The sequence below is a fragment of the Pieris brassicae genome, chromosome 11, assembly GCF_905147105.1.
Source record: "Pieris brassicae chromosome 11, ilPieBrab1.1, whole genome shotgun sequence".
Classification (NCBI taxonomy): Eukaryota; Metazoa; Arthropoda; class Insecta; order Lepidoptera; family Pieridae; genus Pieris; species Pieris brassicae.
In genome coordinates this window covers 2,344,890-2,359,491 of record NC_059675.1, presented here as the reverse complement: position 1 = coordinate 2,359,491, position 14,602 = coordinate 2,344,890, and the positions used below count along the sequence as shown (strand labels likewise).

Here is a 14,602-nt window from a genome sequence, read left to right as displayed (position 1 = left end):
TATATTTAGTTTAAAAAAAATTACCTGAAAATGGAAGGTCTTGTGGTCAACGGTGATGGTGAATGTGGAATCGTCTTCATCATCAATCCCAATGACGGCAGCTCGAAGCCGCACGCAGCCGCGTCGTACTCCACGCGTCATTTTCTCTTTCGACTGGAATTTATATATTCAAAGTTTAAAATTACCGGACATATAAACCCGGAACTCGAGCCCCAGGCCTCACCTAAGAGAACCAACCCCGTACCGTTATGTAATAACTGGACGTGAACGTCACTCATTACCCTTAGGCACGCCTTTGCGAGTGTACAGCAAAAAATTGAGATACTTCTGTATAAAAACGGGTAACTGATGTCAAAGTTTACGACGGCTCTCGGAGACTTTCTGCCCGAATTCGTGCGTATTTCCGGTGTTTTATAGAATACTTAAAAGTATTATAAACCCAGTTACTCACAAGAATTGCCTTTGAAATGACATAGTTATAATAGCATTACCTGGATTTTCAGACGAGTTTACACTCGAACGAACACTCCCCATTTGCGTAACGGTTCAATTATACCTTAATAACTTGACACATCAATACTTTGGGCAAAACGCCTCCTCTGACAAAATGGCTGTCCACTTGCTGCGGTAAATAATTTAAAAAAAGTAAACACAAAATACTAACCGCGTATTTTCTTTTAAAAACGAACAAAACATCGGAAGAACTGTAGTCAACAAATGTATGATCTATGTTATACGGGGCTTCCAACGGCCTAATGAATGTATACTACAACCTCATATCTACCCCGAAGTTTTTACATAACAAATATTGAAAATTGTGGTTAAGTCAAAAATCATGAAATAATTTACACACTACACTTTGTAATCTAGAAAAAGGAAAAAAGTAAAATTTTAATGTAAATAACACACGAATTGTATTAAGGAACATTCAGTACTTGTAGCATAAGGTCGTCTGAATATATTAATCCATAATGCATTTGTAACAAGTTAAGACATTACACATTGTGTACTTGTAATATCGCTTCATAAGGTATATACGGCATCCACTATTGAAGTCGTCAATTATTTTTTAACTTGGATATTTACCGGTCGACTGCTAATAACTACACTGATTACAGATTTAAGTTAGGTTAGGTAAAGGAGGATAGCAAAACATTTAATTAATAATAATAATAAATTTGTTGTTAATCCATAACCTTAATTTACATTTCAAATTGTTAGTATTTTCTTATAGCGAAATGTTAGTCGCCTTTGGACTCCTCTTAGGTAAATGCCTCCTTCAATCTTTTCCTGCTATTTCTATAAAGTCATAACCACCGTCTTTCTGGCCTGCCCACTCTTTTTTCGTCAACCATATAAAAATAGATGGTTCGTATCTATTACGATTTTATTCAAATTCTTGTGTCTCCTTTAAAGATCTCGCTCGAAGGACCAGAACTTTTTACACGTTGTGTTAGTTGTGCGTACAACTTTACCATCATTATTTGATTAATCGAATGACATTAATTGTTTGCCACACTTCATTATTGGCAGATAACGAGAGAAGTGTAGGAAAGTTCAGACAAGTACTTTTAATAAGGTACACCTAGAACCGATTCTTGCCCCCTGATCAACACATACGGCGATAATTGGAGTCTCAGCTCGCTGGATGTGGGCACATAGGCTTACAATCTGCATACGTGATCAATATTCAACGATAAGGGCGTGCTGTCGGTCAGTTTCGTGTTACACAATGGACGCCATCAAGGGAGCCTATAACGCATTATTCTATGAAAGAGCAGGTAATTACAGTGATTATAACATTTGGATTAAAATGCTATTAAGAAATATAAATATTTGCCTCTCATGAAATATTACTATATATTAAATTTCAAAAAGCAGTGGCTCCACAATCTTTATTTAGGGCTTTAGATCTCTTTATCGGTATCATTTATCAATCTAGCAGGCAAGTTGGTGATGAAGGCCAGGCCTTCTGTGCCTGATAAATGCTTTTCGGATCTAAGGCAAGCCGCTATCGTCAGGACCCGCGACGTTTTCCTTAACCGTTCTAGCGAATGTTAAATACGCACATAGACAGAAAGTCCAACGGTCAATCCGGGGATCAAACGTGTCTTACGTACAAAGGGATGAGAGTCACAAGGGCTAAATAGATGCAAAAATAACGGTTTTACCTGAAAATTATTTAATGGTTTGTCAGTTTTCGCTCTGTCACGTTGTAACGATGATAAAAATTGAAGTTCAGAAGCTTATGAATTAAGAAATCTCAAACCATTGAAATATTTATTCAATTGCTTAATATTTGACAGGTGAAATATAAAGCAATTTCTTTCCTAAAAAAAACAAATGACAGACCTGAGAGTTGCATCGGACACCCTTCAATGCAAACACCCACCGAACATTTAAGCGATCTGGAAACGAAGAGAAAATACAAACACCCAATAAAAATGTAGAAAGATATCGAAGCAATTTTCAGTTGTCAATTGGACAGATCTCGTAGCCATCCGAGATGTGCTTGCTTCATTGTTACCAGAAGAGTTAATGCCTATTGTTTCAGTCACGATACGAAACTCTTCCAATCGATTCGTCGATAAGTCAATCGAATGCATTCACATGGAGAGGAACGTAGTTAAGCCTCTACACTTATAATTGTATTAAGTAATAATACCAAGAGAGCCGAGATAAAGAGAATAGAAATGTTCCCTTGAAAGTACATTTACCGTTGAAAATGGTATAAAGAGCTTTTGTGGAAAGTTGCCAATTTTGTATCAAATAAAGATAAAAAATACACACCACTGAAACACCCAAGGGCTATTGCAGAACTTTCATGAAACACTTATAGCCTGAAAATATTCGGATTCTTCTTATGGGTATTATGGTGAGCAGTGTTGGCCTAGTGGTTTCAGCGTGTGACTCTCATTCCTGACGTCGATCCCTGGCTGTGTGTGACCAACTGACTTTCTGGCTGTGTGCGCTTTTAACACTCGCTCGACGCTCGACAAAACAATCGACAGCGAGTGTCAGGCACAAAAGGCTGCTGACATACTTGTCAATTACGAAAAATAAATTATTACGAAGCAGATATGGAATCACTTAACTTCAATTATAAACGCTGACTACATCAGGAGGTCCCTTATATCTATGCAAAAAAGCGTATTTTTATTCGTTTTAACTGTTGTACACAAATTGGATTAAATTAGTGGAATCACACTCTGCAACTACTATTTTTCTCTACTTCTGTCAAAATCTCCAAAAATACACGAATATTTACGTTCCATTTAATTACTTCCAATGAAAGGAATAAATTACAAATGCCACGGTCAAGGACACTTATATTTAGAGTTAGACAGCCTTTTGACCGGTTACATAAAGAGGCTTTCATGAAATATTTTAAATACAATAGGTATCAATTTCTAAGCATTCCCTTTCAGACGCTCGAGTCAAGGACTGGTTCTTAATGACATCTCCATGGCCACTATTTCTCATAATATGCACTTACTTGACGATTATAAAAGTGCTTTTACCGATATACATGACAAACAGAGAGGCTTTCAATCTTAGAACGGTTATAAAGTGGTACAATGTGGTCCAAATAATCGGCAATGCAATAGCTACTTGGGGGGTAAGTATAAACTATATTCGTATATCAAAACTTCAAGAATCTTATAGCGTTAAAAATTAACCCAATATTTCTTTCCGAGAATACGATTAAAATAGACACAGAGGTATGTCAAAACAATCAATACAGATTTTATATAAACGGCTTGGTTAGTTTAAACGTGATTTAATTTTGTCTGATAAAAGCCATGTTGGAGACTAGAGGAATAATTTCAATTATTACTTCAAACCAAACCCATTTTGAATCCTTGGCTAGAGAGACGTGGAAACAATTGGGAGAGGCCTATGTCGACAGACAACCTGACCAAAGTGGTTCATAATCAATTTATTATTTTGCTACGTGCATTAGATTTAAGTATACGACTATTTTCTAAGAATAGCATTAAGTGAAAATTGACAGAGAATAAAGGGCTTTTTATTATTATATTTTGAATAGACAAGTAGGCGATAAACCTTCTGCACCTGACACATTTAAGGCATGTTTTTTCAGTGTTTTCCTGAGCATTGCGTACATAGAAATGTCAATTGGCGCGTTATACAAACGCACGACTTTAGTATTGAGAGTCAAGCGTCTAGCAATAGTGCTTATACTTATCATTAGTATTTATTTTTATCCAGATATAAATAATCGGTCATAAACTGCATAAATAGTTTAAATATAAATTCGTGCACTTTAATTTACCTAAATATCCTTTATATTGAGTATAATAAAGTTTTTCTTTCTTTTTTTAACTAAAGTTGGCAAAACAGCGTCAAGTGGATTAATCTAGCTTTTATGAATAAACAATAATTATTATTATTTATCATAAAACAACGTTATCTTGGATAAATGAAAATACTATCATGTTTTAAACATAAAACCGTTAAGATAATTTCCTCGATTCAGTGAACTTGTCTAAAGGCTTTAAGCTCGAGATGATGATAAAATTACAATTAAGGCATTCGCTATGTAACATTCCAAAAGATGACGGATATTACATTATACGATGAATGTATTTTATTTTTAAACGTTGGAAGTATGTCAAATAACAAAACAATTAAACACAAATTTATTAGGATTATACATTTTTTTACTAACTGTTTTGCCATGCTATTATGATTATTATTATACAGCCCTTTTAAAAAAACCTTTTCAGATAATGACATCAGGCTGGACCACGACATACCACTTTGGGTGTATGTTACCCGACTATTCAATGAACCCTGAAGCTTTAAGAATGCTGCATTACCTTTGGTGTACAATTTTCCTAAAGATTGTAGAGTTACTGGAGACAGTGTTTTTTATTCTTAGGAGAAAGGGACGTCAGGCATCCTTTCTGCACATATACCACCACATCAGTACACTCATTATTATTTGGTCAGGCGTTAAATATGTTGGAGGTAAGTCTAAATATTTCAACTGGTTATATGGAGTTGAGCCACGCAATGTAACAAAATTTCAAAATCATTTATTCAGTTGGTAACACAATGTACACTTATGAACGTCAATGAAAAAATACATTTACTGCCAGTTCTCAAATCAAGGGCGTATAACGGACGAGAAGAACTGGAACTAAACTCTCCGCCACTTTTGTTAATCGGCAAGTTTTTTGGTTTTACATAATGTTTGTAAAGAGCTGCAACCATTACACCATGTTCCACATGACATCTTTAAGTAATTAATAAAAAAACAACGAATTGTCCTCCATCAACAGTGTGCATGGTGAAATAGGAGTATGACCTTACATTTTTGTAAAAACAACACGCAATTACATAGTCGAAATAATTAACATCGCCGAATACACGAGTTCAAGTCCTACCAGTCACCACAAGTAATTTTTACGATATTTGTAGTATAATATTTTGGTCAATATTATGTTTGTTAACATTTTTGTTTTGTTCAGTGTAAAGCTGTCACTCCAAGATAGCATGGGTCCACAGAAAATCAGTGTTGTTGGTGACGGCAACTTAAAGCTCAGTTGTGTATATTTTGATTATAGAGATTGTGCTTGTATTTCTTTTTATATGTGCTTCAGACAAGAAAATATTTTTTCTTCCTAAGTGAGTGTAACAGTTAGAAAATTATTCTAGATATGGTTTACACAGAAGTAATTACACTTATACGTTTGTAAATAAAACATCAGGATTGAATTTGAATTAATATTTATAACTAAGATACTTAAAATACTTTTTTTTTTAATCTGTTGCCAAATTTTACTGAAACAAATGGTTGTATTTATTTCCATATATATATATATATATATATATATATATATGATTTCTTTCACCTGATCCTGCACTTTATGAAGTTTATGTATTCTAAATTGAATTGGTGTGTGTTGATTCACTAATTTAATTTTAATGTTGTATGTACCAACTTGGGGAACATTTTAACTTTTATCGAGATAGTAGTTTTTGATCTTTTTCCGCTTCAGATGTTGATACCTGGGTACAATAATCATATGCTCATTATTCCATTTCACTAGATCGGTTTAATTTTGTATACCAATTATGTTGTTCAAGTTCAGTAGAAATCTTTGATATCTGAGTTAGAGGTGGTCTTTTATAGGCCTAAGAGTGCCATCAATCCGATAGATTACACTCAAAAAAAACGACTTGCGATAAAAATAATCGCGGGCGTTAGCAAAAGACGTAACGTTATAACCAGTTAAGTTAATGCAGAACACGTAACTCATAAATGAAACAGCTGAAAAGCAATTTCACGCAAAACAAGTTATTATACTCGTTAAAACTGAACAGTTTTAAATAGAACAAGGCTAATTTATGAAGCCTTGATTATACTTTAATAACGTTAAACCGATGGCAATGTTTTAAATAAATTGCTTATTATGACGTGTTTATACAGAAGCATGACGCAGACAAATCATTTTATACAGACTGTAACAGTTCCAATTTCAAAATAGGTCGAAATTTGCCAAGGTAAGTTTTCCTTGTAATCCATATAATGCAAGTTGTATTCCTTACGATACGACGATTCCTATATGCTAGAAAATGCACAATCCCTTTACAGTTTACACTGTTCCTATACAACATAATAGGGTACATAATATTACTCATAATATCATCAGATTCCACGTATATTAGTAATTATTTCATAGTATATGCTTTCTACAAATAATTCCTATATTAGCCTTCATTTGGTAACGTTTTGCGCTTATAAAATAAGGTTTAATAGCAAATATTAAAAACGAGACAAAACATTTTTGGACACCTACCGTTTATTAATATAAATTCTAAATTAAATAAAACGACGTCAACAATTAGCTTAATCAGCGTACACATAACTTAAAACAAAGCAAGTCATCAGCAAAAAAGTATTGTTTATTCACACTACAATAGGCGAGTTAAACACTGACGTCAGGCCTAAAACAAGTGAAGCGCGTTCTGCAATATATGACGAAACGTGCTGAATAAATAAATCGTAACCATTCGTGAAAGGCATCGCTTCAACTGGAGGTTTCCAGTTAGAACTATGTTTACATAAATCTCTAATAGCCGATTTCCTCCCAAAGGGAATATTCATAAATAAAATCTTGTTATTAGTTAGGCTTGCAGGAAACCAGAATACTTTGTAAATTGATATAGTAAGGGAGTGGCTACCTAAACATAGGACATTTGTAGCTGGGTGGTCAGTTATGCTTAATAATAACTTAATAAACAGATATGTATTTTGTTTCCTGTGTCTTGTTTTCTATCTATGTTTCGGTCACTCGTACGTTATACGATACAAGCGACAAATAATAAAATAATTTTAGATAAACATGCAATAAATTCGCGTTTATAACCGTTAAACGTTGTTTGAAAATAATTAAATAATCATTGTTAAAGTATTCTTACGTATTTTCCTAATATTTCGATTAGTTTGATAGAAAAAATTGTGTTACCCTCATAAGTTAAATATAAAAAACCTCCGCTGTGATTAACGTATGTATATATAAATACATACTATTTAAATTGTATATCCACAAAGGACAGGATCGGTGTAGATTATGAAGTTTATTGAAAGATAAATAAGCTTAGTATAAAGGGGATTTTACGATCATATCAAATTAATACACAAACTTACAATAAATATATATTAAAACAAGTGGGTAGTGCAACGTGTATTGGTGTGTCTTGTGATTTGTACTAAAATAAAATAGTATTTGGGTTTGAACCTTGTTACTTACAGTTCCATTGATGAATTAATGTTCCACAACACATTAATCGCAATTTTTCCTTAATAATATCCTTTATTTAACTAAAATTAACTTAAAGTTTGATAATCACTTCTTCAAGTACCTTCATTTGAACTATTAATTTTTCACTTGCACCTTATTATGGAGGATCTTAAAAAGTCTTTAAGGGATGTATCCGAAATGGTGTCTACCAGAATGGAGGAGTTCCAGCAGCGCCTTATTGCAGCTCAGAATAGGTCCCCATCGCTGGAACAAACTCCACTTGCTAGGGAGTTTGAAACATTTAAAAGTTCTGTTCTATTCTGCCTAGAGAATCTCCAGTCTCAGATGGCGATTCTGTTTAGAGTGCAGGATGAGCAAGAGATGCGTAGTAGGCGAAAGTGTCTGTTGCTGCATGGAGTAAATGAAGCGAAGGATGAAAGCCCGGCCTCCATTGCAAATATGATATCCATCCTTTTAAAGTGTCCAAATGTCACGGAGCAGTGCCTTACCCGTTGCCATCGAGTAGGATTAAGATCCAATGAAAAGCCTAGGCCTATATTATTAAAGTTTCGTGAACATGCCGATAAGTTAAGGATCTGGGCTGCCAAGACTAGCCTTAAAGGCACTGGTATAACCTTGTCTGAGTTCCTAACAAAAACAAGGCACTCACTATTTATGGAGGCGAGAAAGCGGTTTGGTGTCTCAAAATGTTGGACCCAGGATGGACGTGTACAAGTGATTGGGGCTGATGGGAAACTTCGCCGCATCTCTTCGTTGAAGGAACTTGGTTCAGTCCCGGGCAGCATCCCGTCATCGTCCGCAGCTGATGATGCAAAGCGAACAAGAGACATGACCCGTAATAAGAAGGTTCCAAGGAAGGGTCATTAACTTCAGTGTCGGTGTTCCATGGTTATAATCAACTTTGTTGTCAACTGGTTTGATGTCATTAATTTTAAGTGTTAAACAGTTCTTTTTTGTTTTAAAATATGATTATTTAGTATCTCATAACTTTAACTTTTGTTTACTTAGTGTTTTTAAAGACCCCACTGACAGATTATAACTAATAACTAGCAAGTGATGTGACACTGTCAAAAGTTGTGATTGTCAATTAATGATAGATTGTATCTATTTCCACAGTTCATAAAATTATTCTCTTATAATAAGCTTTTACAGTAATTTATCACTGCAAACTATATATAAATTCCCTTGTTAAATTGTTTTTTTTTTTTTTTTTGGAAATAGTTACAATTAGTTTATTGAACCCCTTTAAGTTAATTTGTTTTTGTTTTCTTAAAGTGTGTGACTATATTTTCTGTTCACTAATATTAGCGATTGAGTGTGAACACAGGATCATTTTTGTACATAAATTAAAAATTTATATACTTAGTAGACTTATACATAAATATTATTGGCTAACACATGAATCACGATAGTGAAGCTCTTGAATTTGCATCGGTCTCTTCGTCGGATTTCGAATCATTCCATAGCGCTGAGATATCTCCCCCTCCCTTGCATAGTATCCTCACAGCTTTATTTAAAGACCAATCGCGACACTTGAATGTCATCCATATTAGCATTAATTAGAGCATTCAAAGCGTTCCTGCTCACCATTTGGACTTGTTGACAACATTTGTATCCAACGAAATTCACGCTATCCTTATATCAGAATCTTGGCTGTGTCCAACCCTGTCCTCCCTCAGCTATTCTATCCCCGGCTTCAACCTAATAAGAAATGATCGAGTTGGAATGCGTGGAGGTGGCGTCGCTATTTACCTACGATCGCACATCCCTTACACTATTATCAGTATGTCTCCTCAACCACCACCACCTAATGAATGCGAGCATCTTCTGGTCGAGGTCATGCTCAGTAAGACTAAAATTCTCCTTGGAGTGTTTTACTCTCCTTCTCTTTTAGTCGATTATTTCGCAGGCTTTGATAACACTCTTGAAAAATTTTCGCCTCTCTATAAAAACATAATAGTTATGGGTGATTTCAATACCTGCTTAATCAAAGACGACTGCCGATCGAAAAAGTTGCTCTCCATCACCGAATCTTATAATCTTCATAACCTGCCACTTAATGCCACACACAAAGTCCCAGGCTCCACTCCTTCCTTATTGGACCTTATATTTACCTCTTCTCCTGACCTAGTTACCAACCATGGCCAACTTCCTGCTGTTGCTTTTTCTCATCACGACCTCATTTATTTGTCTCTCAATCTTAAACCTCCTAAACTAAAACCCACCGTAGTCCTTAGGCGTAATTTTGCTGCGATCGACACCGAGCGTCTGCTTATAGATGCGGCCAGAATTGACTTTAGCACGATTTACGAGTGTCCCACCCTCAATGGTAAAGTTGATTTACTAAATGCCTCCATCACTAATCTTTATGATATACATGCTCCTTTGAGGCCCGTTAAAATCAAGCATTTACCTGCTCCTTGGCTCAACGATGAAATCAAATCTTTGATTAAACAAAAAAACCGTGCTAAGGCCAAGATGAGAACAGCCAAAACGGATAAGGAACATGTATTTTACAAAACCTTGCGCAACCGTTGCAACACGCGTTGTCGCGATGCGCAGAGACGACACATTCACGACTCAGTGTCTAATGGGGATCCCTCAAAAATATGGAAATTTTTAAAATCTCTGGGTATCGGTAAGCCACCACGTACTGCCATGACTCCCGATATCGACGTAAACAGCCTAAACGCCCATTTTACCTCTCACTCCACTTCAAGTAATATCGATCTGGACTTAACACTTGAGTATATATCATCTCTCCCTCGTCCTAGTTTTCCATCTTTCTCTTTCGATGAATTCTCTAGTCAGAAAGTTGAATCGAGTATTTCTTCTATTCATTCCAACGCTGTTGGTTCTGACCTGATTAGTCGTGCTATGATCATACCTATTCTCTCTCTTATACTTCCTGTAATCACACATATTTTTAATTTTTCCATTTCTATAGGTGAATTTCCTTCTTGCTGGAAGGATGGACTTATCATCCCTATCCCCAAAAAGGCTAATCCTAGTACTTTTTCTGATTTTCGACCCATCTCGATTCTGCCATTTCTATCCAAGGTACTTGAACGCCTCATACATGAGCAATTAAATAATTTCCTAAACAAAAATTCCATACTGAATCCACTTCAGTCTGGGTTTCGACCTGGACATAGCACTACTACTGCTCTGGTCAGAGTAGCCGATGATATTCGCGAAGGCATGGACCACAAACAACTCACAATTCTCACACTGCTAGATTTCAGCAACGCTTTTAATACTATTAATTTTAAAATTCTAATGGGGTTGCTTAGATCTATTAATATTTCTTCTCATGCTGTTAACTGGTTCTCTAATTATCTTAATGGGCGCCGCCAGTGTATTAAGACAAGCGATTGCATATCTCAGTGGAGTTTGATTGAATCTGGCGTTCCGCAAGGTGGCGTACTTTCTCCTCTTCTTTTTGCTATATATATTAACTCCTTAACTTTCCGACTTTCAACTAATTTTCATTTATACGCTGACGATCTTCAAATCTACGTACAATCAAGTCTCGATGATCTCCCGCAAGCCATACAATCTACCAACAATGAGCTGGCAAAGATAGTTGACTGGAGTAAAAAATTTGGTCTTCTAATCAATCCCAAAAAGAGTAAGGTATTAATTATTGGCAGCCCCTATTTCACGACGAGAATTGATTGGGCCAGGATATCCCCTATCCATATCGATGGTGTAATTTTAAATTTTAGCCGTACAGTAAAAAATTTGGGGGTTTTATTTGATCAAAATTTATCCTGGGAGCAGCATGTTAAAGAAGTTAGCCGAAAATTATACGGTGCCTCCAGTATCCTTCGACGTCTTAGTAATTTTCTTCCCTTTAGTACCAAAACCTCACTGGCGCAATCTCTCCTCCTGCCTTTACTGGACTACGCCGATTCCTGCTCCTCCGATCTTAACGAGGAATTGCTAAATAGACTGGATCGTCTCCAAAATTTCTGTATCAGATTTATATTCGGTCTAAGAAAGTACGATCATATCTCTGCGTTCCGTAAGCGGCTAGGCTGGTTGCCAATTCGTCAGCGACGCGATGCTCATGTTCTTCATCTCCTATATTCCATCCTGTTCAACCCTAAAACGCCTTCCTATCTCAAAAATGATTTCCATTTTTTGGGAGCCCATAACTATAGCTTACGCTCTTCCGAAAATTATACCCTTGAAATCCCATCTCATAACTCCTCCTTTCTTGGCGATTCCTTTAAGGTCTCCGCAGTTAGGCTATGGAATTCACTTCCCGTCCCTATTCGCTTAGCTCCTTCTTTATCTTCCTTTAAATTTCTTCTGTACAAACATTACCTGACCACATCGTATCCCGAACTTTCTTACTAACTACTAACTGACGTGAGACTTATCTTAAATTATCGTGATTTATGTGTCTTTTTACTCTTTAATGTATCTTTAATATTTTATTCCTGTTTAGTTTTGTTTAATAACTGTGTATTACATGTATTTTGCACTACTTGCCTATCTTATTTAATACATTTATTTTTTTCTTTACTCACAGTGGTTGCCTGGAAGAGATCGCTCGTAAGCGATAAGGCCGCCAGTTGCCCTCCTTTTGATTTAATTATGTTAATTTTTATTTTTATTTTGTAGTGTAACGAAGTGTAAATAAATAAATAAATAAATAAAAATATTATCTATGACAGTTATAGGACGTCTTCTAAATAAATTAATACACAAACAAGATCTACTAATGTTTTAAATACAGATTCGGTGTAACGATCTAAATCAAAATTAGAATTAGCCATGACCTTTTCGCGCAATATAAAGGGCGCAGGAGTTTTTTTATGATTGGTAAATGATAAATTCGGTCAGGAAATTGCTATTTAATTTCCATGATTATTTTTTAATGTTACATTTACCTACGTCAAATTGAAGTCATAACTGTACAGCAGATTTCATATTAACGCTATTTTTATCGCGTTACAGGCCATAAAAGATGTTATTTGCCGGTCTTTACGTAAGTTAACGATCATAAAGATGAAATTAATATGAATATGTTATCATACTTAATATACATTCAATTTTGATCTAATTGAAGCAGTTATTTTGTGTGTGAAAAGTTAGAAAATATTGCATTTTATTTGCATACAATATATAAATATATATCCATCGGGCTCAATTTTTTTTCTTACTAAATAATTTCAGATACAAGACAATGACAAGTAAGAATTCTTTTAGTATTTCTAAGAGCAAAATTCCTTAAAAAAACATGTTTTACTAAAATACAATCTTCTATTATATAAAATTCTCGTGTCACAATGTTCGTTCCCATACTCCTCCGAAACAACTCGACCCATTCTTATGAAATGTTTTATGTATATACAGTAAGTCTGAGACTTGGCTAATATCTATCTTTCAAACCCCTTAGTGACAAGCGGTATGCCAAATTATTTTATTTTATTTTTGGATAAAAATTTACTCTTTATTATTTTAATAGTTTAGAAAAAAATTGGTGATAGAAGAGCTATTTTTTTTTTCTACACTAGATATTCTCTAAAAACAATTACATGGCAAAACAACGTTTGCCTGGTCAGCTAGTAACAAATAAATTAAAAAGAGTTATACAAGCTATTCTCTTCTTTCACAGAAAAATGATAATATTTGATTAATTTTTAGGTGGTATAACATCATTTTCACCAATGATAAACAATTCCGTCCATGTGATTATGTACACCTACTATTTGCTTTCATCGGAAGGAAGCCCTAACATTAAGGCTTATCTTATTAGGTATAAAAAATGGATTACGATCATGCAAATGGTAAGTATTTCTACTGCTTTTAGTCTTTACCAGTAAACTATATTGATATACAGTGTAAACTCCATGTAACATCCTTCGATTAATTGACAAACTCCCTAAAGTGTCGAAATCAATTGAGCAATAAAGTACTTTTTAAGTTGCTAAAATTACTAAAAGCTGTGTACGTTCTTTGGTCGCTTTACTTTGCTAGCTTGCAATAAACACAACTGGCAGCATCATGCATACAAACTTTCTATGAAATTCATTCTTTTGTTTACAAATTGGGGTTACTTACACATATAGACTGTTGCTGACCATAACTAATAAGTATAAGTCATGGATTATCTGTTTTACTTCTCTCCATTTAACTACAGCTCTCTATAATGCCATGAAATGAACAGTCCCTTCAATGTTGTTATATAGAGTTAAACAATTGTGGTTGCACAACATTCATATAATAAACATCATGGATATTATCTTATTAGGAGAGATACTGTTACCAAACATATATTATGGCCTGGCAAGCAAGTGAACAGGCAAATTGTAGTGCTCAATTAATACAAGTTTCAATGTTATATTTAACACATGAAAACTTCATATTATTTATTATTCAGGATTTTATTAACAAAAACACAGAATGTGGGTGTCAAACGGACACCCACATTCTGATAACTGACTTTATTTATTGCAGGTACAATTTACAATCATGATAGTCTATAGTGCTCAAGTATTCCTGCCCAGTTGCCCAGCTCCACTTGGTATAACAGTTATGTATTTTCCAAATGTAATATTTGTATATTATATGTTTTACAAATTCTTCCAAAAAAATTATAAAATTAAAAACCATGTATAGTAAGTGTTGGATTTAAAAAAAAAATTAATACCCCAAGGAAAATAGATATTTTACATGTATAGAATTGATTATTGTTTGGTAGTAATGTTAGTATATATTATTAATATATATGTTATTATTTAGATCTCTATATATTTTTATGTTGTGTTTTATTATTTGAAAAATACTTAACC

At 34.5% G+C, this 14,602-nt stretch overlaps 2 protein-coding genes across 2 annotated transcripts in view; one reads left to right on the top strand and one right to left on the bottom strand.

Moving 5' to 3' along the window:
* LOC123716370 (oxysterol-binding protein-related protein 9) overlaps positions 1–14,602 on the bottom strand; it is a 51,823-nt gene that overhangs the window by 36,724 nt on the left and 497 nt on the right. The window contains exon 2 of the mRNA XM_045672082.1: positions 25–153. Within this exon, the coding sequence (XP_045528038.1) occupies positions 25–153 (129 nt within the window). The remainder of the gene's footprint in view (positions 1–24; positions 154–14,602) is intronic.
* On the top strand, positions 1,733–14,551 carry LOC123716372 (elongation of very long chain fatty acids protein AAEL008004-like). Its single transcript, XM_045672084.1, has 5 exons — positions 1,733–1,781; positions 3,429–3,619; positions 4,752–4,995; positions 13,455–13,597; positions 14,268–14,551. Exons 1-5 carry the CDS (start codon positions 1,733–1,735, stop codon positions 14,427–14,429), a joined length of 789 nt encoding a protein of 262 aa, XP_045528040.1. The 3' UTR covers positions 14,430–14,551.

What these genes read in the sequence shown, in the direction of transcription:
- LOC123716372 (XM_045672084.1), top strand. Translation starts at nt 1,733, where the DNA reads ATGGACGCCATCAAGGGAGCCTATAACGCATTATTCTATGAAAGAGCA. An exon ending in ATTATTCTATGAAAGAGCAG is followed by an intron (nt 1,782 to 3,428) that starts GTAATTACAGTG and finishes ATTCCCTTTCAG; the next exon opens with ACGCTCGAGTCAAGGACTGG. An exon ending in GGATTACGATCATGCAAATG is followed by an intron (nt 13,598 to 14,267) that starts GTAAGTATTTCT and finishes TATTTATTGCAG; the next exon opens with GTACAATTTACAATCATGAT.